Source organism: Diuraphis noxia, unplaced genomic scaffold (assembly GCF_037042655.1).
Source record: "Diuraphis noxia isolate RWA-SAM2 unplaced genomic scaffold, SU_Dnox_SAM2 contig0001, whole genome shotgun sequence".
In the NCBI taxonomy this organism is placed as follows: Eukaryota; Metazoa; Arthropoda; class Insecta; order Hemiptera; family Aphididae; genus Diuraphis; species Diuraphis noxia.
In genome coordinates, this window is record NW_028301711.1 from 41,252,416 (window position 1) to 41,278,081 (window position 25,666).

Below are 25,666 nucleotides of genomic sequence, written 5' to 3' on the forward strand. Positions count from 1 at the left end.
CACATCGACAATGTAGTGTTTTATTCGATCATTTACAATTTAAGGTGGTATAAGAACCTCAATGAGGATGTAGGAATTCGGAATCGTTAGCACTGCTGGAAATTGCCCATTATAATATTCTGTCTTTTATGGTGTAAATTTGAAAAGTGATTTTCGGTGATGAGGTATTATGAAATAGGTGTATTCATTACGGGACAGTTAGTAGACAAACAACATGGGTATTACAAAAATGTCCCTATACCTTATGTCTATAGTTATCTGACCTTTTGCTGCCTTGTAAAGCCGGCCACTCGGAGTGTCGTGTATAATAGGTGACAATCGACAGATAGATATTGTGTAGGCATCGAATTCTTTCGTCGTTATTATTATTGTCGACGACGTATTAGGCCTGTTCGGTTTTCGGGTGTTTCATGAAGCGCCTCTGCTGCAATTTTGGTCAAGGTCGTCATGTGTTTTATTTTCAGTCGTTTATAATGGTGTGCCGCCTTGTCTCTTCTACTTCTTTTCGTTTCTTCACTGCCGACCGACAAACACGAGGACGCGTAGTGTACCTACGCTTTTTTAATTATTGCATCTGATCAGTTCACTCACGGTAACCATGTGTAACATGACGTGTCATCTGTTCGCTGTGTGTATACAAGTATCGAACATTCGGACTTGCAGCCCACTCCAACCGACGTCTGTGTACAGTAATCGCAATGTTATCGACCATCTCTCCTCCCCTCATCCGAAATTCTATATTATAAATTGCGTCAAACGGTTAGCGCGACGTTGTCACGTAGTGTTGTTTTAAGGAATTCGAAGTGCACAAAAGCCCGATAACTTTTTATTGTATTTGGTACACTATTAATTATTATAATATTATTACAATATATTTTGTACATAATAATTATTATATTATTGTCGACTCGTTCCGAGACGACAGCATGGCGTTGGCGGCGCCAGGCGCTTACGCGTCGCAGAGGAGACTTGCAGGGTTGCCAGCTCAGGTTCCCGTCAAAGTATTCGCTACTCTCCCTACTAACGCCACCGCCACTACCTCCACTACCGCCACGATCGTAATGCGGCGGCATCAGCGAATCATTTCGGACACGGTTAATTTTGAGTGAGTTTGTATTACATAACATTAACATGTCGTCATAAAAATTAACGTGAATAAATAATGATTAAATACGTACCTATACTTATAATGTCGTATCATAACGTTTATTGGCCGGTACGAAATGTTTCATATGATTATTAAGAATTTGAGCATGTCGTCAACGCTCCAGAGTTGATAGGTCAGCTGCCAACAGGTGGCTAACGCGTAAATACGTAAATACTTCATATAGTTGTATTGCGAACAAGCATGCATTCGTGCGATTTAAAAAAATGGTCATAACGTTATGTTATAAGTGCATATTATTATTACTATACCTATTTGTATTATAGTTTTTGTTCGGACGACGGTTGTTATTGGTTTTTTGCGATCGAGCGCACAGTTCTTGGAAACGTCGATCAGAAGGATCGGGTAAATTTCTCAGTGTTATTATAAATAATATATGGATATACTTTATTTAGTACCTTTACCGTCGTCTGTCATAATCGGGTTCGCGTTCTATGAGGAAAGCATCGTCGTAATATGAAGTAATAATAAACTATATATGTTTGTTCGTTTAAAAAAAAAATCATATATTATGTACTTGTGATGTAATGTAGTTGACGAAATGTAAGTTGTGCTGTTTCAAAAAAATATGTTTATATTGACATGGAAAAATCAGCTGATCACATGGTTGTTACTGTTGTTAGCATTGGTGTGTCAATATGATAATATATTATTTTTTTTTTCGACCTTTTCCCCTAAATTTTTTACTGTTACTCTTAACATCTGGTCTTACACTGAAAATCCTATATAACACCTACAATTCCACCCGTGTGCACTAAAACGACACTTTTTTTCAAACAAACACTTATTGGCGTAGGTACAGAATTATTTATTGTTATACCTGCAGGCCGCAGGGTACCTAATTACCTGAATGTGTGCACTTTGTTAAAACGAGTGAACTTACTGTAGGTACGAGTCATGCGCCTTTTTAAAATAATTTGGAAAATGTAAAAACACCCATCATCGAGTATTTGTGTATTGGATGATAAATGGTGTTGCATTCCTTATGGTATAAGGTTACTCGGATTCGCAAACGCTGTTGGCCGTACTGCGCTTACTCGTGAAAAGCTCGTCCTCGGTGTCGATCTCGGCAATTTAATGGAAGTTACGTCGCACATCATTTGTCCGGATTACGGTTTTTCTTACCTTTCCCGGCGGTGTATATAGCTCGATAAAGAAAGTGGCTTGCCTATTCACCAACCAACGTCACCGACGCCGCCGCGTTTTTCCGTTCCGTGTTTTGCATCAGTCTTTGAGCTTTTGTCTGAAAACGAACGGACCTATGCAACGCTGTTTTATTATAATATTATCTCAGCAATACAATAATGTCTGGTATCACTTTATTATGTGCGTCGATGGCATTAAAATGTATTGTCCATCTGCTTGCATCCGACAATGGTTTCCGTCAACTTCCGGTGATCATGGCCCTAGTCTGGGTGGGACCAACTATACAATAAAATACATTATTTGAGTATTTATTTTTAAAGATTCTTTCCTTCTATTATTGTCTGCGCGTGTACCTCGTTCAACTTAGCTGGGAGCCGAAAAGTGATCACTACTAAATTTATTAATTTTACCTACGTTAATATTTATTTATTTACCAGGTACATAAATCATTTAATCACTAGATCTTTTCGTTTACAACATTATAAACTACAACGGAGCACACACAATCCGTCAACCAATTTTATTATATTATATATCAGTATATTGTATAATATATGTTATGCACACCTGTTTATTAATTTTTAACAGAAAATTCTATGTCCTGAGATATGTGTACATAATGCATTACTTCATAATATTATAATTTATATAAGTAATATTAAATATTAAAATATATTATTTTTTTTGATTTTCATTCTTGTGGATTGGTTATTTGGATTCATTTGGATTCATTTGGTTATATTTGTTTGGTATTACTGCTACCAAAAATACGAATCCCTTTTTAATTATACTTTAAAAAAATAGAATTATTATAAAATTGACGACAATATATCCGAAAAAATGATACGCATATTATGAATTAATATGAAAAATGATATACAGTTGAACTATTATCTGAAAGGTCAAAGTGATTGTATGATTATATTTATTAAAACAGTTAGATTCAGAGCTCTTAGGAGATTTTTAACTTTTTAACGGCTGTTCCAAACAATTCGTATGCATTTAATAATACACCGCAATAAGTGCCACATGTTTTTATTTTATATATCTATAATATTTACTACTTTGTGCACGAATTAACGCTCGTTGTGCAACAAAGTTCCGTTGATGGGTCTACAAAGGCTGCAAACAATCCACTTTTAAGTGTCTACGTCTACCTCTATACTCTATGTGAAAGTTGGTATTTGTTATATAGTGACGGGTAGCTCATCATACTGGAGTGGTCTTTTAAACCCAAAGTACAAATCTTTGAAGAGTTGCATTTTTTTCTTTTCGAAAATCATGCGATGACGTGTTGGCGAAAATATCCGTAAAATTATATTATATTTTTAACGTTGCAGGAAAATATATTTTTATTGTCTCGGTTGGTTAGTATATTAGGGGTTTTAGAATTCGCGCACGCCGTAAAGTCCGACCAAAAGATTGAAAATAGAAACCACTCGACAATATGGCGGGGACACTTTGTGTTTCATTAACGTTCACACTCGGGCGAGTACTTTTTACCATTTAATATTTAGTGGAGAAATAAATCGAAAAACGCACGGTGGTGACGAAGTGTAAAAAACGTTGTACGCCGTTTACACGTCGTTGTTGCCGTTATTAAATATTTACATATTTTTCCTCGACCCAATCGCCCAACCTTTTGTGAACTCTGTCTGTAGTAGGTACATTGTATATGTCGCCGCTGTTGTCGCCGAGTATCGACTAAATTGTTTCAAACGTTTCTGCATAGGTTATAAATATATATTGAATAACCCGGCGCAGGTTCCTTTTCCGTGGTTAAAAGAATATGTGTATGCCGCCGTCGCCGGTCTATGAATCATCGTTTTTATTCGTTTTTTACCTATCGTGTTTTTTGACCAAATGATTTTGAATTTTTCGATTAGAGAGACACGAGAATCCGACAAAGATCAAACATAATAATAATAAATACACAGTGCAATAAAAACAAAATGTTGGATTGAGTACCTATATCATGTTTCTTATAACGAAATTTTATCGTCGTTTGCAACTCGCGAATTTCTTCTAACCTTTCTGCACCTAAGTTGTTAATATATAGGTGTACTGATGTTACGTACCAGGTATACGAAATTAAAATTAATATTGAAAGATAATTATGTTAGGACATCTAATAACAATAATTAGGCCATTTTCAAATCAAACACACAATACATAGAAACCAAAGCTTAGCACTCATTGTTAAATATTTTAATATGACCATTTAGACAGGTCTCAGGTATTACAAGGAAATATGGACTTTGAGGGGCCATTTGAAGGCAAGCCATTAGAATATCAAATCAAGAAAACTTATAGATGCCTGCAGACGGTTAGATAGGTATTTAGAAAATACGCACTTTCAGAGTTTGGTCGTAAACTTGTAATAGCACTCACCATTTTAAAATTAATTGTGATTTACATTACTTACGTGTATTGTATAACATAGAAAATGAATATGAGTGGAAAGTAATTAATTGACCGATTAATAATTCAAAAATGTTATGTAAAGTAAAATAATATTAAATTTATTGTTTTATCAGTAATCTGAATTAGGTACCTATCATGTTGACTAACTTTTAGTTCCTCTTTGGAAAAAAATCTCTGTGAACCTTGGATAAAACGAGATATGCCGTGAAAGAATATTGTTTTACCCATTCCGGATTTCCGCTCTAGTATCAATAATGAACAGATTTATTTAAATTTATGTATTTTGATGATTGCGGATATTTCGCAAATTTGACAATCTTCGATACAACACATATAGTAATAATTTTGTCAAAACGCCGGCCGTTCAATTACCTGTAGGTCATCGTCATATATTATTATTTATTATATATTTTACTTATTTTATACTTTGTATTGATGACAATCTAACGCGCCAACAATAACGTTCATCAAATATTTAATACGTATTATATACCCAAAATAAATATTATCATAAACGGCTGAAACCGCATTTTTTAAAAAACTTTTTCGATTAGTTTGTCATTTTCAATAATATCAAAACGACGTGCTTATTTTACTTACCGTCATTGTATCCTTATCAACATAAACCGTTGTAAAACTTCTGCAGTCGGCTATATTTTCTCAGAACTCGTAAAAATTGTTTTGACAGTGTAGTCGTGATCACTAACTTATTTTTTTGTTATTACATTAACAAATTTTAGTTTGATACGTATATTTATCATTTTAGTTTATTTTTTCGAAACCGTAGCCTATAAACAATCATAATATGGCGGAGTACCTATACTTATGAAAAATTGTTGTTATTTGAAATCTGGTTCTGTGTTTTTATGGCACGTTTAAACTCGAACAAAAATACAAAAGATAATATATGTAGCAGTCGGTAACATGTTACGTGCGGTTACATCCAAAAATCGCCCGCGCCGTCTGTAGAAATCTTCTTGTTATTTGAAGTTGATGATAATAACAATTGCTCGTAATTACAATAGCCTTTGGGTCTCTTATTCAGACCGTAATCCGTATAATGTTATACATAACATAATTATAATAATAGCAGTAGATGGAATAGAACTATTATATAATACAGTTATATCATATGGTCGTTATTTTATATAATACGACGTATTATACCGAGTGGGTAATATAGGTGCATAAAATAGTTTATAATGATTTGGTCTGATAATCTTGAGATATGGCCGGAGTTTTTATATTATACGTAATGTGTATATAAAATGCCCAGGAACAGCTACTCTATTACGTGCTGTGTCAGAGGTCAGAGTCGAGTACTCTTATTGGTGTTTTATCTTTTGACTTTGATCTGTTGGATTTGTAGACGTTGCACCTGCAGCAGTATATAATACCATATCTTTTGCCGCGGCGTGTATAAAAATATACAACTTAACAGACGTCTTTCGGACTAGTTGTGAGAAACCATAAAATATTATGTAGTAGGTATATATATATGTAAGGCAGTGACGCTGTTTCAATAAAATTTGTATAAACAGTCGGAACTGTTTTCAGATACAGCTGGACAGTAGACATGCAGTTGAGTAAATTGAACTTAATTCCTGGTGATGCAGAGGATTGTTAACATAACTTTTTTTTCTTAATACAATCAATACTCCCCAATTTTTCATAATAAACAACAAATAAAAAAAAAATTCTTTATACTTGAACATTTTATTATAACATAAATACAATTCTCGCTCTAATAAATAATAACTACTAGGTATGATTTATTAATTGTACTGGTTAATGGGTATAGGTGGTATCTTAAATGGGATCGAAATTTTAGTTCCTGCATAATTATATTACAATACCTATTACGCTAATAATTAATTAATGGTCATTATTATTTAATCAAGTATGGCGAATTAAAAAACTTGTATAATAACACGTATTTATAGATCCTATCATAGGATAGAAGCTTTATAAATGAGAAATATTTTTTTTTAGATTTCGTGGTTGTGTTGTAGATTGTGTAGAACGAAACCTTCGCACCATCATCATCATCATCATCTAAGGTTCTGGTGAACGTGAAATGTGTTCCAGACCTGAACTTTTATGATTAGGAGTAGGTGCATAAAAAAATAATTACTTACACTGATATAGTTGCATAAAGATTGTGTCTGAATAAATAAATCGTTATTACTGCATTTTCTTGACGCTAATGTTCTACCGCAATGCCAGTAGTACCTATTAATAATTTTATTAATTTTATTAATATAATTAAATATTTTATAGGAAAAATCAATGGCAATATCAGTGACTTATCCTTGTGGTCGAGTTGTGGGTTGGGGTCGGAGAGTACGACTCCACCCGTACCTAGGGGTTTCAAAATACTTTTAGTTACTTAGTTTGTTAAATTATGATTAAGTACATTTTTGTTATAATAAAAACATTTGTCATCTGTTTCTAATTAAATACATAGATATATTTCGGCTCTTCATATTTTCGGATTTTCTCATTTTACATCGTATATTGGATGGATACCATGAGTCAACGTAACAATTTGAACGTGAAGTGCTTAAACAGAGAAAAATTAAAAACGCTGTAGCCCATTTTCTGTACACGCCATACGCGTATATTGATAATCTGATATGCAGTCAGTTAAACACAATAATAAGGCGTGTCTACACAAATAATCATAATTAGATAAATCATTCGATCTCTATATATTCGTCCATATATGAGTACCTGACTGAATTTTAAAACCTCTCTTTAATGCCGTACCATCAAATCAGAATAAAAAAAAAATGTTTCTGCCTTAACCCTGTATCTAGGTATATAAGTTTTAAAGTTTTTTTCGCTATAAATAAATCGAGTTTAGTTTTTTTCACGATTAGTTTGAGTAGGCATACCGCTAAACAAGCTCCATATTAGACGCTAAGTGTATAATAATATTATGATGTTGGTAGACGTAGCCTTTTTTCCCTTTATTTAGAAACAAATAGCAAATTTATAAAATACTCAATTTTAGGTAACTTTTTTAGTGTTGCTCTTATAGTCAGTTTTATACGTTTGATGTCTAAATGGATTCAATAATGATTAAGTATATTTATATAATATTTAACTATGTTATATTTTAATAATTATATTTTTCCGAATAGTATTTTTCTGTATATAATTTTTTGCAAGGCACTATCACGAGCCACTCCCCGTCTGCCCTCGAGAAGTCCATATAATAGTAGGTCATGACCGGTTGAGTAATCCGTTGTGATATAGACGTTATTTGCTCCTTTGGAAAGCCAACCATTTTATTTTTGGTTGAATTCCGACTTTTCGTCTTGGGTTGAGGTTAGGATAAGTAAGAATTTATATTTTATTTGGAACAACACGATACCAACAAAAATAAGCTTGTCCGTATTGATTATAGTTAACAAGATATAATATACAATGTTGAATTATTATTTATTATAGTTTAATAACATTTTTCAGTTCAAATATAATGTTATACGTCTATTATAATTTAATGTAATAGGTACTATTGTCAAAATAACAGTTAGGTAAACATGTACACTTAACTCTATTCGGGAAAAATACTATTTAGGAAATATTCCATTAACAAAACTTAAATATTCAATTATTTTAGTGTTGCTGAAATTCGTGGGTATATGAAATTGGCATATTTTAAATATTTAAAATTTATTATAAGAGTTTGGATTTCATAGCAAAATAAATCGTTAAGATACGTTTATTTAATTAAATATTGAAAAATGGGAAACAATTATAATTTACGTTTTTAAAAGTTAAAATGGTCACTTAGATAAAACTATAATAACCTTTTTATCTATTAAATGTATTAGGTGTGCCTGTACCCGATAACAAACAAAACATTTTCTATGATGTTAGTAGAAAATTTCATTTAGATATCTCTGGATAAAATATAAGTAGGTATACCTACTTACTCTCGTATACTCTGGTAAATATATAATGCAATTATTGTGAACATTATTACAAAAATTAACAAAAAAGTACATTTGGGGGAGGGATTGGTGGTCACATCAAGGTGGAAAAAGCAAATGAAAACAAAATAAACTTTACTCCATTTCATTTACAACAATACGAAACGAATTTATTTTAAGGTAAAGCTTATTTTTTTATTTTACTTCCCGAAAAAATATGCATTTCCTACCTACAACCAACAAGATCCGAGCTTTACTTATGTATGATTTGAAATTATTTTGTCATTGAAAATGTAAGGAGAAATTTTTGAAAGTTTATTTAAAATTATAGTTTTTTTTTTTTTTTTGAAGAAATGTGGATATGAGTTCTTCCCCCGCCCTTGCACCCACTTCATTATATATAGGTACATGTTATATTATTTTACAATTATTGGAAATAATACCGGTATTATCCACGTGATGATTGCATACATTTCATACAATATATTAATCTTTTAAAGGCGGCATATCCACGAATTTATTAGTAATGACAATGTATGATTGTCGTGTATAAACCGATATTTGGATTTTGTATACAAGTTTATGAGGCAAACCGTAGTGTCGTATGTAAACTATCGGAAGACGCCACTTTATAATTACTTATATATATAGTTGTATGTTTTTGAACATTTGACAATTTATATTATATGTATGATTGGACGTGGTACCCGTATGTGTTGTTGTCTTAGTCTTACCAACCCTTAAAATACCAAATTTACGCTCAGCAGTTCACGTTTTACTCCGTTAGCTTAAAAATTAGAGTGAATAGACCTATTAAAAAACTTGATGGTAAGAACATTATCAGTGTTTTTTTGGAAGTATTTTTACAATGATTCAGTTTTTAAGTGAGTTATGCACGTATAATAAATTGTAAAATGAAAATGCTCATAACTCACTAAAAATTGAATTATCGTAAAAATACTTCCAACAAAACACAGATAAGGTTCTTACCATCAAGTCTCATAATAGATCTATTCACTCTAATTTTTAAGCTAACAGAGTAAAACGTGAATTGCTGAGCGTCAATTTGCTATGTTACGCGTTTGTAAGACTGAGACAACAAATACGGATGTGGCGTCCTCTCAACAAAAAATATTCAGCTACACAGATGCATGTTGAACGTATAGTACATCTTTATTTAGGAAGAATTTATATGTTCATTAAACAATATCGTCGTTGCCAAAACAATACCACGTATCTCCAAAATGTAAATTTTTCAGGAGACACAAAAAACTAATTATAAAATCAAATTTCGGGAATAGATTAACCTCATATTTAAAAGGCTATCAAAATTATGTTTGAAAAAATAATTTTTCATAAAACCTACAATTAAAATAATCAGTAATTATAATTATATTATGTTTAATATAATATTGAAAATAATTGGTTATAATATAATATTACTTGTATTCAACTGAAAATTTAAGTGGGATATTATGTTATAAAAATTGACGCATTATAAGTTTCAATATAGCGTCTGTAGATAATTTATACATTTCCTAAGTTGTTGCGTAGATTTTGATATTTTATTATGTTATTCGAATTTACTGTTTAGAATACAAACACGAATACACGATGATAGCCAGAATATTAGCAGTGATAAAAACAAAACTATCATAACAAAGCGTTGGTTTATGGAGAAAATGCACAAGATGTACTAACAAGAAATACTACCTCGATGTTATATACTATACTGTATTATATCCTGCTTTACTGATTAGTGGATAGTAAATGCCCATGCGGTGAGTTGCATCTAATCAAACCAACGACAACAATTATTTCTGATAATGAAATTTGACAGCTAAACAATCAAAGTGCAATCCATTTGTATCGACTCTCACTTCTACATTTTTAATGCATTTAATATGTGAATTCGTCATCATTGACAGTATCTTAATTTGTTCTATGTGTGAGATGGTATTTTTTTAGAAACTTAAATGACGAGTACCCACTCTCTTTGAACTCTGTATTCTACAAAAAAAAAAAAAAATATATATATATATATATAATATTATTGTTTTTTGAACATTATATTCGTTATATTACGTTTATGTCAAATCTTGGCAAATAAAAAACATAAAAATAATATACACAATAAATATATTACCCATAGGCGTCCAGATTTTTTTGACTAGAGAAAAAAATTAAAACTTTTTAATTATTAGTTTCATAACCGCATATTTGGTACATGTAGGTACTACAAAATTATTTTTTATTAAAAATAACTAGGATGTTTAAGAGATGTGATGGAAAATGATTGGTAAAAATGTTGATGCGTATAGTGTAGGTTGAACTTGCAACAACAGCCAAGACATGATAACATAAAATATTTTGGTTTTGCACACATGTTTAATATAATAAATCATCTACAACCGAGTATTACATATAGGTACCTATGTAATTTAAGAAAAACGTGTATTTTATTATCATATTAATCTATCTTACTAATTAATATCATTATATGTTATAAAACATATTTTTTTCTATTTTTTCAATAAATATTGATGTGTTAAAATTTAAGCTAAACTATCGTTATCTGTTGTATTCGAATATCAAACATTTCGTGGAAGTGATGAATTTTACAAACTCGAATCTATCGTCAATAAAAATAATTATAGTTATAAACTATTCCAAATAATATAAATGACTTCATAAATTAAAATGTACTATTAAACTATATAGTTATTTACTCCATTACTATGATTTGTGGTCCAAATACCTAATAATTATCGGTAATATCATTTAAAATAGTTAGATAGTAAGTATATTCAGATCCATAAATTATAATCGTTGATGATTGATAAATAAAATATGAATTGTATTATAATCACGGTTCTATGCGTATAATATTTCTAGATATTTACAGCCGTGATAACAAAGAATAAATTAAATTATGCGAGGATGGTAGTATTGCACTAGTTGTAAAATGGAATCTTGTAATGACTGTCGACTATCGCACTTATGAGTCGACATATTTCGTGCGACTCTTGTCTGACTTTGGCTTAAGTGTTATTATTTCGTCGCATCAATTTAATAGAAAATAAAATTCTATTACATTATTCGTTGTGGGCAGGCATGAGTGGAAATAGTTATTTTGTATTGAATTTTCATCAAACACGAATAGTTTTATTATTGGCACGTTGCTTTTACATGATTAAACAATGTATTAAATTCACTTCAATATTGATATATATATATATATATTTGTATTATACACCTTATTATAGTTGTGTCACTCAATGTTAATTTGATTTTTTTTTTGTACTCGTACTTGTCTCGCAGCATTCATCGATGATTTATACGTACATTTTTACATTATTATAATAATTATTTACGAAAAGATAATTACGGTGGCGATGTTTATACTATAGCGTATGCAGTCATCGCAATCGTCAATGAATACAGTCCACGAATAAAGAATTTACGTAATTTTCTTTTGGCGTGCTTTCGCATATCATTTTCATGTCGGCGAACGATGAATTTTATTCGTGTTTCCGTTGAGCCTAACCAGAGTTCATCGAGCGGTGTTGAAGATTTTGAATCTGGGTAGTTTTCAGTGCTAGGCAACGTCACCGAAGTAACTTTACGAAGTTTTCGAAAATTCTGTGCTTGAAACTCGAACTTCCGAGGTTTGACGACCAGAAAATTCTTGTTTATTATTTCAAGTTTATAACGAAGATTTTTAGATTCTGAGCAGAGCGATGAATGTATTGATTTTACCATGATGTGTGTTTTTTTTTAAAATTTTTTTTTTGTGTCTGTCATCACATTTTGGGGCAGTAAAAGTGCTTCGATTTTTGACTTCAGTATCTTGTTCGATCAGAAAGTGAATCTAGTTGGTACTTTGGGGGGTCAAAAGTAAATAATTTAGTTAATACTTTTCTATATAATCGAGAAAAACAAACTAAAAATTACAGGGAAAACGAGAAATTGTACGCACACTCATTTTTCGACAAAATCGATTTTGGTTTTTAATGTAACTTTAAAACAAATGACTATAGATACATGCAATTTTCACCGAATGTTTATATAAGTATATTCTATCCACCATGCAATTTTTAAAATTTTTTGACTTAAGTTGAACTATTCATAGGCATTTGAAATTTTCAATCATTATTCGTTTTTTTAAAATTAATATCGATATAAATTTATTTGTTAGGCAGAAAAGCTTGAAAATTTAATACAAGGCTCTTAACATATTGTTACAATAGCAGTTGAAAAATAAAAGAAATTCATAGTCACAATTTTTTTTTATAAGCTTTCAAAGTTTGAATTTTGACAAAATACGTGAAAATCTCAAAAATTCACAAATTATTTTAAGCTAGAAATTCATAAAAAATTTTCTTTTTAAATCTAAGATTTGAAAATTTAATACAAGATTCCTTAAAAGTTTTTCAATCTTTATCACAAATAAAAAGTCCACCGGAAATTCAAATTAAATGTTTATGAGCATTTGAAATTTAAATTATTACAACATTGGATTTTCACTTTTAACGATTTTCTTATTTTGGTGTAACTCTAAAACAAATTACCGTAGATACTTGAAATTTTCACTGAATGTTTATATAGGCATTTCCTATATTCGATAAAATTTGCAAAATATTTAAATTTGTTTTGAGCTGTTTACTGACATTTTAATTTTTCAACTTTTTTGGTTTTTTTTCTATAAATATCGATAAAAATTTATTTGTTGGGTAGAAAAGCTTGAAAATTTAATGCAAGGTTCATAATATATTTTTACAATAGCAGTTGTAAAATAAAAGAAATATATAGTCACAATTTTTTTTTTATAAGTATTTAAAGTTCAAATTTTGACTTAAATACATAAAAATCACGAAAATTCGTAAATTATTTTAAGCTAGAAATTCATAAAAAAATTTCCTTTTATATCTAAGATTTGAAAATTTAATACAAGACTTAAAATTTTTTTACAAGCATTCAAATTTTAATTTTGACAACATACTAAAAAATCACGAAAATTCGTAAATTATTTTATGCTAGAAATTTATAAAAATTGTTCTTTTTAAATCTAAGATTTGAAAATATTTAATAATCTATAATATATACTATACAGATAACCCGTTTCCGCTCAGAATCGTTTTTCGTATACAATGATATGTATTTGAATCCAAATTTAATTCCATCCATATTACAGTAACCCACTTATAACCTTCTGTACAGCAGAGCGACATCTACGACTTACCCGCTTTTTAATAGATATTTTCAACTCGATTTTCTTTGCTCGTGTAATTGGTTAAAATCGTAATTCAACGGAGCAGCTAATATATATATATATATATATATATATATATATATATATATATATAATAGTACTACCTATATAATACTAAAACAAACCACTGTCGAATGTCAAATTTGAAAACTGAATTTTCGTTAATTTTTTATTAAATTCATAATAATTATTGATTACAGTTTAAGACTTTTAACCCAGATTCCGTTACAATACAACTTAACCGTTACCAGGTTACCTTAGCTATATAAATGTTGGTTGTTTGTGGGTATTTTGTTAAAAAATATGAATGTGACAAAAAAAACAACAATGTGATATTCTATGGTGCACAGTGGAATTTTAAGAACACATGTAGTTGACAAAAGTATTATCCCATCTACTCTTTTTTTTCGATAGCTGTGTATATAAACCATACTGTCTGTCAAATTTATAATGATTCTATTCACATAATATATTTTATTTAAAAAAATTTTATTGGAATCTTATAAAATACTGATTAGCTATAGTTCCTATATACAGACAACCGGCTTCTTATGGTCGGTTCACATGCTTGGTAAATTTATACATATAAAAATGTATAGAAATCGATTAATTGGGCCGATTAGGCTCAACATTTTTTAAGTTCTTAATTGCCAGAAGGTTTTTACAAAAAATATTTTGGAAAAATAAATGTTTTTTTTGTTTGATTTTTTTAAATTACCCGAGAATATAATAATAATAATAATTGATATGAATATATTTATGTTTATTTTAGGGTTGCTATTAGTAATTTATTATTAGGTGCCAATTTTAAAATGTTTTCACCTTAACAAAGCTAAAAATGCGAGAAAATATTATGATTGAATATAATTTTAGTCCTGAATTTTATATGACTGTGTTAAAAATGTTCAATGGAGATTAAGTTCCACCAGAATTTGTCACGGGAAGTTTTGAACATAACTAGCTATGCCGAGTATTAAACGACGAATATATTAACACAAATTCTGAATCATACAGAGTTAGTATTTTTGATGGGCAACGAAGTGCACGAGGATCAGGAATCGGATCAGCAAGTATTTTATAAATATAGAGATGATTTGTATAATTATTAAGCCTTGAGGCGTGATGGTAAATTTCCGTTCTTTCCGTTTCCGTATATATATTAATTTTTCATAATCATTATGCCAACATATAGGCACACAAATTTGGCATACGCATTTCGTGTATTATAGTAATTCAATATTTAAATAAATCAATCAACATACTTCTTTAGTTTACAGCAATTAATTATTATAATTTACATAACCTTCTCTGTGACACCAATGATTTACATTCATCCCCTTTCGAGAGCGTATATGTTTGAATCAAGTTGAACTGCTTGCAAGTAACTCGTTTGGGTGCCACTGTGACGAACGCCGACCAATCTAGAACCAGCCACGGTATAGGTCCAATACTTTTAAGTTTTAACTTAAACATTTATTATTTTTTGTCAGTTTATGGTAATTCGAACGATATTTTCTATTACTATTCGTAATTTTAGTCCAAAAAAAGCTGCCACAACAGTTGAAATGTTTAAGCTAATTGCACACAAACGAATTTTACGCATTTACACATTGTACAATATTATAACTTATATAATACACGATAAACGTATGAATAATGAAAATTAAAAGCTAAAAAATATTTAAGCTATTATATTATCAAAAGACAATTTCCTGACATAACGTGCGATCCTATTATTCTCATGATTTAAATCGCTCGTGATCTATGATGTTATCCAAAAACGCTCACAATTGTTTTTGTTCTCCCCTCTCCCCTCTCCCCTCGCCGTCAATAAAATATTAATGACACTCGATTCTTCCCATATTGACCCAGTCTATTACCGTGGACAACGTCGCGTAGAGTAAATTGGAGGATTAGGTGCCTACAAAGCTAATTGCGGATCGAAATCTCAAAACCGCGTATTAAACGTTCCAAACATTAATAATGGGCAATATATGGTGTTATACGATATTTTCGGGAGCTATATAATAAAACGTCGTCGCTTCGTTTCGTTTTGATGGTGTTTGACGGACGTCGTTAAACCTATAATATATAACACTGGCACATGCTATTGATATACACTATATATACAATACATATCATGTGACCTTTGTACACTCTAATCAAATATTGACCAATATACGCTCGGATCGATGGCTTTTCAGACTGCTTATTCGTAATATTATATATAATGCTGCACGTCATACACTCTCCCCGGTTCTATGTGCTCTCGTCGCCGTCGTTGAGTTCGGGTATATGCATACCCATCATAATAATAATTATATAATTTTGTCATTAAAAATTATATTATCATTGTCATATTATACACTCCACATACGTACAATAATAATAATAATTGCTGTGGCATGCGTTCGTTCGTTCACGTTTTTTTTTCCTTTCGATAAAGGATAAAGCAATATATGATAGACTGCAGAACTATGTCGCGGTGTAATCATCGCCGAACACGCGCGCTATACGTATATACGAATGTTATATCTGCCGAGTCGTCTGTGTCGATAATAATATGTCATGTTGTGCGGCACCGCCGTGTCCATCAATTCTAACACATGTACGGGATAATTATTGAATACGCCCATTTCCATTGATATAACTGAGATTATTACTCGCACATTTCGTTATAACATAGGACAGACTCCCTAAAAAAGGATACGAATTTGCTAGCAGTTTTACATTTTCATACGTCACTTAGTAGTTGTAGTGGCTGCACAGAAATATTCCAACAAAATCTTATAATCATACAATATATTTTATAAGCATGATTTGTATAAATATAGGTATGTTGTAAAAATTGTTTTTAAATTTTAAGAGATTTTGAATATCTGCTGACTTATTTTAGTGTTAAATTATAAACCGTTTAAAGTAATTCAATTAGTAATTTTTAATGTTCATATCTGATCATTTAATACAACCCTTATGTATTTGTGTATGTCCTTATGATGAGTTGTATAATATTTTTATTAAACGTAATATTAGTTAAGTAATTTTTTTTGTTTTGATAATGTTAAAATGTCATTTTTATTAGGTTATTTTAGATTGAAATCTATTTGTGGTATTCATATCGGGGTTACACAATAATGAACAATAATGAACAAAATGTTAAAAACGTACTTCCATTTAGTTTGCTAATTGACCTAGTTTTGGCTTATCTGTTGATCCAGCCCTGGTTATCGTCGCGCACCCGTTCGCGTTGTCATCCACCGAGTCTCGTCGACTTTATCATATTATAATATGATTGGTGTTATATTATACAGATAACGTGTATCATCAGGTATTACAATATCTTAGTGTTGTGTGCCAGCAATTTAAAATATATCATTGCAGCGTTTGTTCGTAACCTGTTTTCTTCGTTTCGATTTCGCGATGTTATGGCATTCGTGCAGCATAAGTTTGGAGGTTCAACGTGTTGTGGTTGTTACTCAATAATCGCCATCGACTGTAGCCCATCGACGGTCAATGTCCTTCGAATCCGTGTCGTATACAAAATAATTTTAATGATAATTATTACAGTTACACAGTACGTTTTCATTCAATAAACAATAATATAATATGAAGTGCGTCGTCTTTCGTCCGCGGCGGCGACTTGACAAACTCCCATCCCCCCGCCCCCATCACCGGCAACAAGCCGCACCCGACAGCGCGGCGACGATGACCAGACATTCAGGAATTCGATGTTCGTCAATTCGGCGGAGGGCCATGTGGCGGCCACTCGCGCGTATTATAGCAGTCAGAAAAACCTTTTACGGACGGCGGAATGGTATAATATAAACGTCAAGCGGTGGGAGGAACTCTTTTGTACACGCGCCGCTATCGACGCAGACACCGATGTCGTTTTTGTTCTTGTGCGCTCGAGTTCCGGGAACGGCGATTGCGGTTATAAGTGTAACAACCCTTTTCGCGCGCTGCACAGCAGCTGCTTGCCGGTCGCATGCGGCGGCAACAGCTAGATCCGTTGGCGATCGTGGTCCAGTGTGTCCGCAGTGTTTGACGGCATTTCGCAACCACCCGGCTAACCGGTTCCCGCGCCGCCGCCGTCGTCGGCCACCCTTCGCTCCGGCCGGTTTCTCTGCAGACCTCTACAGGAACCGGTGAATAGAAACACAGAAACGGGTGGATGGACGATCCGCTGCGGTGCACACACAATACAAATGTACGCTTATTATCATGTGGTTCTGTTTCGGTGCTAATAATATTTACGCCGCGGCCAAGTATTGCGTGAACTGCGTGGCCGATGCGGTCACCTTGACATACATGTCGACGCCTGTACAATATGCAAATATCTCTCTTCTTGGACGGCGGTGAGTCGACGAAGGCGGCAGAGGATCGTACACAATACAATATTATAATCCTAATATAATGTAAACTTATTGTCGTAACGACAATAATATTGTAAAGTCGGTTTCGTTATCTTCGGCACACACGTCTTTCGTCGTCCGAGAGTTTCCTCCGCACCGTCAGCGGTCGGCGTTCCCACGCTTGTTCGAGCAAAAGGGGACACCGTCGGTCGCCGCTTCCGGCTCTGTCTCCATAGGTCTGTCCGTCCCCGCTTGTGGCGGCTTCTGTAAAACTCTGGGGATTCTTTCCCCCAAGTGATTGTGAACCACGGCCGCTGTTGATGTAAAAAGTAGGGACGACGCTCCCTGGTGCGTGTGCGTGCGGGTGTGCGGTTGGCCGCGCTTGTACGTGCGCGCGCGTTCGAGTGGGACCGTTCGCTAGAGTGTCGATGGCGCGCCGTGCATGCGTGTTCGGTGTGCCCGTGTCTGGTCGACGACGATGGTACGCTGTATCTCATACCAAGAGCGGTGCGGCGGCGGCAGCAGAGCGTCGTTGGCGGCGGCGGCGGCGGTGTTGGAAGCGGCGGTCGGTGGTGGCGGTGGTGGTGGTAGCCGTACAACCTTCGTAACGGCTGCCGCCGCCGCGCCTCCTGTCTGCCTGCCTGCCTGCCTGCCTGCCTGCCCGCCTCGTGCGGTCGGTTAGTCTGTAGTGCGCCGGCCGACGGAACAGAACGAGAGACTCGATAGCCAGCAGCAGCACACCACCCGCACGACAGCTGCTGCTGCGACCGCGTGTATAGTCTGTGTATGCGCGCGCGCAATTAATAACAATAATATCAATGATACGATGTATACCGGCGTATTCTTTGTATAAGCCGTGGACTTAACGAATATTATTATAATTCTCGTAAGTATTTTTTCACTCATCGCCCACTACTTTACGACTTAAATACGACTCGCACACAATATAAGATAATAATATATTATAGTATATAACAGTATATAGTATTATAGTATATTATTATTATAATAATTATTTATAATGTTATCATGTATATTTTAAATTATGATATTATTGTGCCACCTATGTAATATTATCACGTATAGTATTTGAGTGTATTGGCAGTGTGTGCTATGAACAACACGTATAATCGTATAAATGTATGACATAATATCCATTATTGGTGATATTATAATACATCGTTCGCCGGAGGTTTTACCCGGTGGCATCAGACACCACCTGTCACCGGCACCCGCTGTATGCTGTTGGTTGTTGCTGCTTAGACTTGTCTCTGCTGCAGACGGGTGCTTGTCGTGAGCGTGGTGATTACCCTGCCGTACTCCTTACCGGTTTTGTTTTTGTCACGCTCTTCTTTTACACATCGTGCTCCGACGGCGACGGTATGTAACGATCGGTGGCCACCTCGGCGCGCGCGCTATGATATACACCGCCGGCCGTCACCGAATTTCGTTGCGAGTGACGGTGGGAAACCCCTCTTTTCACCCGCCCTCCACCGCAGCCACGCGCGTTGTGTAACCATCGCGAGCGCCAGAGCTGGGAATCGATAAACCTGACGACGACGACAAGCCCTCCACCATAATAATACACTACAACGTGCCAGCAGCAGTAACACAGCAGCAGCAGAAGCACTACACACCGCCGCCACCATTACCTCCATCGTCATCGTCGTACCACTTGTTTTGAGGACTCGCGCATAAGGGACATACGACGGACATCCGGGCAGCGGCCACATCGACAGGACACAGAGTTCCTGCACTTAAGGGCCCTCTCGACTCATTTTTTCCGTTACACCTTTTCTGCATTCCCAGAATAATATATCTCGTTATCTCCGATCTTGCGAGTCATGACCACCTCTGACCTTTATAACACTTATAAGGCTTTCCGTGTGTCCAACGACTATGTAAATTAACCGACGCCCGGAAATAACAATGAGGTCGTTTCCGTCGTCGTCTTTTTTCGCGATCTCTCGTGTCTCGACAGTTTTGGAGCGGCGAAGGGACTTTGAGCGAATGTAGCCATACGTGTGCAGAAACCCCTCGTATGGGCGGGACTCCGGTCTTCACACGTATACGATATAAGTATATATTATATAATCGTCTTCGGGTCGTGGAAGTGTCCGAAATGCACACTCAACGATAGGGAGAGTCGATCGTTTGGGTCAAATATTTCGCACCAGAAATTCCTGCCCTGTTCTACTCGTATAGAATAATCGACTTGTACGCAGTTTTTTGGTCGCAGTGTTGTGTCATTGTCGGCGATGGTAGTCGTTAATATTATTCACAAATTACACGTTATCGCGTACTCTCGTCGTGTATACGAGTAATATCATAATAATATTTCGGTTTTTTTATTATCATCATTACGTCGACCACGGCGGACGACAACTGTGCACTGCACCGGAAACGCCGTCCGCTAGCGTGCGTTTCGCGCTCGCGTTCATCCGCTAGTCGAGTGCGCGAGTATTATTACATTATATCGTTGCGTTTTGCGCGCTCGACGTCGCGGCGGCGGCCCACTGGTTATTTTTAAACCCCCGCCGCGTGACACCCTCTTGAGGCTATGCACAACTAAAACGGCCGTTCTCGTTCGTACAATACTTCTGTGTAATAATAACCTCCCGACCGCCAGCCAAATGCTCGTCGTGGCACGAGTGTCGGCGAAATTAACCAAACCATAGTCCAGCATATTTTATACCTACTCTCGCCAGTCATTTACCCTACAGTCGAGAGACCGACGTAAGTACACGATATTATGATATTGTCCACTCCCCATGGCAACACGAAAAATGCAACGAATAGGGTCTTCGAAGACTATATAATAGGTATAAACCCATCTGTATACGCATACGTACCCGGATATGGGAGGGGTCTCGGTCAGAAAGACTTCCGAGTGACGCATGCGTGTATATAGTATATATGCCGTGGACCGAAAGCTGATGAAGATGAGGATTGTCGTTGGTCATGCAACATACGCATTATTGTAATCCATTGGTGGCGCGCGTAATTTATTTCTGGAATATCTCGTGAGCCGTCTGTTACATGCTGCTCGACGTTTATTGAACACTTTTTTCCGCGTTTCCGACTGCAGTGTTATCATATACATGAAACATATAATATCGTCTCAACGTTTATGTACTCTCATCGACTGAACGAGTGTATATTATTATTTGCGTAGGTTATTTGTAATAGAATTCGATGACGAAACACGACGCACAAAATATAATAGCAGCGCTCAGAGCTTATTGTAACTTTTCGGTAATATTTCTTAGGCCACCATTAAAATATCAATAAGTTTGTTCTTGTGCTAAAAGTCTCGGAAACTATAATCTACGCAATTTTTGAATAAAACCAAAAAATCGTGAAATCGGCTTCGTTTCGATTCCGTCGCCGTCGGTATATCATCTCGCGTTGTTTACCAACTCCGGCGATGGTGCTGAGCATTTCTGTATTATTTTTATTATTATTAAACTCTTCAGAGATTGTTATATAGTATTTGCAACGAAACGTATAATCGAATTAAAAATTGCAATCAATCGGGGGCGCGGACGAGTTTTTTCCACCGTGGTATACGTCCATTTGGTGCGGTAGGTACATTAAAATAATACACTACGACCGGATTGTTGTTGTATGTATATATTATAATAATATACCGACTAGTTACGTTTTAGCGTCAGCGGCCTTGGCACAGAGTAGTTCGTATCGTCTTCCTTCTCGATTCATAATAATAATATATACACGAAGCAACGCTAATAATAAAGCTAATGAAGCGTGACACGACGACGATGACAATTAAACACGCGCGCGTACCGTGCGTGTGTGTGAGTGTGAGTGTGAGTGCGTGTGTATGTTTGTTTGGCGGCGTATTCTGCAGCGTACATCAGCCGCGGTCGATGTATAACGTTTACCCAACGCTTATAACGACTTTCGTACAAAATTAGTTTGGTTCTAGATCCTCCTTCCCCCCCCCCCCTCCCACCGAAACCACAACTTATCCGCCTGCACGTATTACAATGATAATAATAGTGTAATAGACTTTTATCTTCGCGCGCGCTGAAACCGCAGCAATATGTCGTCACTCTGCGCGTACAACACTAATAAGCAATAATGGTTGTAGATCCTAAAAATTCAGATTATGCAAGCGACGTCGTAACGTAATAATTATAATACTGAGAAAAACGCTCCAGTTGCGGGATTTTATGATTTAATATATTAATGTGTCACACACGACGGAAAGTCGACAAAATATACCAAAAGTACGAAAGTTAAATTTTTGGACGCGTGACTTGACAGCAGTACGGCAATGCCAGAACCTAGACGTCGTAATTGCGATGGAATACGACATAATAATTTTATACTTGAGTTATAATTTCAAATATATTCGGTTTACTCTCCTGTCGTACATGCTTTCGGGACATGTTGAGATGATGTATTTTGTATTCAGAGCCTCTTGGCTCTTAAAATGCAGCGACGGCGCGTAGTATACAATAGTGATAATATACAACTCATATTGTGTTATGTGTATACTGTAAGTTATAGGCGCGTTCAAACGACGACGATGATGACGAGAAGACTACCGCGGTCGCCGCTCCTTTTCCGTCGTGTCTTGGTCGATGACGGAATTGTAGCAATGCACATATCCGTCTCTTTTCCTCCTACCCACCAACACCCACCCACCCAACTCCCCATCCATCGATGCGATACCAGTGCTACGGCGGCTGAAGCGTTAAGCGATTGTAAAGAGCGCGCGCGCGCGCCAAGGTTCAGTCGGTCGACCGGGCATAATCGTCGTATCGCCGTGACTGTACCCGTTATCATCGTAACATAATAATGATAATAGTATGATATTATACAAATTGTGCGATAAACATAATATTATGTGATTTTATTTAGCAATGCATAATATTTTACACGTTATAAATACATACCCGTAAACTCGGGTGTCATGAAGTCCCATCGGCGGAGTGCGTAGGTACACACTGTGATGGGTAGGAGGGGGGAGATTTAAGAACCAAGTCTTAAAGGTAATTTTTATTAAAATATGGTATCATATTATCATTGATTATAAATACAACTATTCTTTCATTTTTATTATTATTATTGTTAGCTATTATGATAAACAAACATACAATATAATACAAAATACAACAATAGCTTTTTTTCGAAAAGTTGCCCCGCTACACATTGATCTCATCAATAAGCCTTATGCTAATGCCGGGTTGTATGAAAAAACGAATCGATATTGAGCTAATGGTCCCTTAAACATGATTTAGTGAGTGAGCTTCGATTGATCCATCGAGTTATACATGACCCGGCATAAGTATACGATATATACCAGTATCCTTGGTCTTCGAAGAACGTGTTAATATTAAATATGACATAATAACAATGTTTTCTTATTAATATTTAATACTATTTCTTATTTGTGTAATTACCTTGTTTTTCCTGATGCTCTTTTTGTTTTTCAAATTTCTTGATTTTTTTTATACTACATTTAGCTTTCTATAGTTTTATCAATAGAGATTACGTAAAAAATAACTTACAAAATAGTTTAACAAAATTTCATTCCAAAATCCGCATTCATAGAGTCGTATAAATAAAAATAGGAGTCGCAAAAATATAATACAATTAAATTGTGTACACGTATTTTAAAAACTATGACAATTTATTTTTATGTTGGTATAGACTATAGTTGAAAATTATTTTTAGTAATGTGTTGGGGGTTTGGGATTATTACTAGGTATTACTCGCGTGGCAATTATTGTGTTTCTCGTGGACTTTTGTTTTCTCGTCAGCCACATTATATAATATATATTTTATTGTCCGATAATAATATAGTATTACCATTATTGCACGTGATAAACTGCCAAGACACCGATTTCGAGTATAATAATATTGTGCACGGTAGGCAACGTTACGAAAATTGTTTGTCAAGGTCGTCGCCGCATCGCCATATATTATATTATTACGTATTGTTATTATATACGTTGTGATATATACCGTACGACCACCACTCTCCTCGCCGGTAGATTCTTATGGCACGGTCGATCCGCGGACACGACGAGCTCGAAATATTTATCTTCGCCGCGGCCAAGTGTGCCGCCGCCGACGTTTGGCAAGAACTATGCCGTAGAGACACCGCTCTCGTCGCCGTTATATCCATCGCCAGGTAGGCGACGATCTATTTCCGAGCGTTGTACGGTGGGTGATGGAATGGGTGAGGGACAAGAGACCTAATATGCTCCGCTGCAGGGTGTATTGTTTCGGCCGTAGCTATTTTCCTTTGAAAACGAGTTAGGCTGTGTAATATTTTTCCATTATCAAGGTAAGACTCTGTCTCCTTTTCATTGATATGAATAGGTACAGTAGGTACACATCATTTTCAGATTCTGGCCAAGGAAATAAATTGTTCTACAATGTTTTTTATGGAATAAATTAAAATTAAAAATCCTTGTGTTTAAAATATTGATTTTTATAATTATTTAGAACCTACCTATTTAATATGTTCCTCTTTGTAATAATGATCTTTTATTTATTAATATCATTCGAATTTTCATTCATATACTCAAATATATTTTTACGTATACGAATACAAACTAAATCATTATGGAAAGAAATGCACCACGGGTGTAATACAAAGATCTGACTATAAAACCACTTTGTGTTCAATATGTTACCAAAACATGATGTTGTTTTTATTTTTTAAATTGTTAAATTACAACTATTCATAAGATATTTTTGAAATTTTATTTTTAGAAAACATTTTGGTGGTTGATACTTTAATGTATTGAAGTCGGTAAAAAATATATTTTTAACCTATTCAAAGTTACGAGATTCTCGACTATTGGTACCTCATTGAATACTGCAGTCCACAACCTAATTAAGGCTGTCGGTGCCGGCTAAAATATAATTAATATAATGCTATAATCCATATAGTATAATAATATCGATTATATTGTATTCCGAGGAAAATAAAAATTATTTTAGTCCAAAAACATACGTGGAAAAAATTGAAAGCTCTTCTTTTTTCAAAGAAAACCGATATCTCATTTTCTGAGAAAAATGTTTAATCCCGCCCATCATTTCAATGCTACGGCACTCACCCGCCCTCGAGGCCGCGTCACGTCGAGTGATGATAATGTTGTATAATAATGATATACAGAGTGGCTCGAGATTTATGGATGTTATTCCGCACGTCTGTTGGATTTCCGAACGCGTTATCGCCATAGTTTTCAACGCATGTTTCGTGATTGCGAGTGAATTAAAACATAATCATAATAATATCTGATACAATATTTCGATACGGCCACGTTGAACTCGAAGTTCAAGAGGGAATCAACATTCGAGTTATTAACAATTTCGAGATATC

At 34.6% G+C, this 25,666-nt stretch overlaps 1 protein-coding gene across 3 annotated transcripts in view; it reads left to right on the forward strand.

Annotated features, from left to right (window-relative positions):
• LOC107161532 (uncharacterized) overlaps positions 1-25,666 on the forward strand; it is a 75,817-nt gene that overhangs the window by 9,588 nt on the left and 40,563 nt on the right. The window contains exon 1 of one of the 3 annotated variants that reach the window (XM_089216518.1): positions 912-1,105. The exons of 1 other annotated variant lie outside the window; for it this stretch is intronic. In XM_089216518.1, coding sequence (XP_089072644.1) covers positions 927-1,105 — 179 coding nt within the window. In that variant the 5' untranslated portion in view covers positions 912-926. Of the gene's footprint in view, positions 1-911; positions 1,106-18,977; positions 19,187-25,666 lie in introns of those variants that run through there. One more of the 3 variants, XM_015507973.2, reaches the window with a different exon arrangement.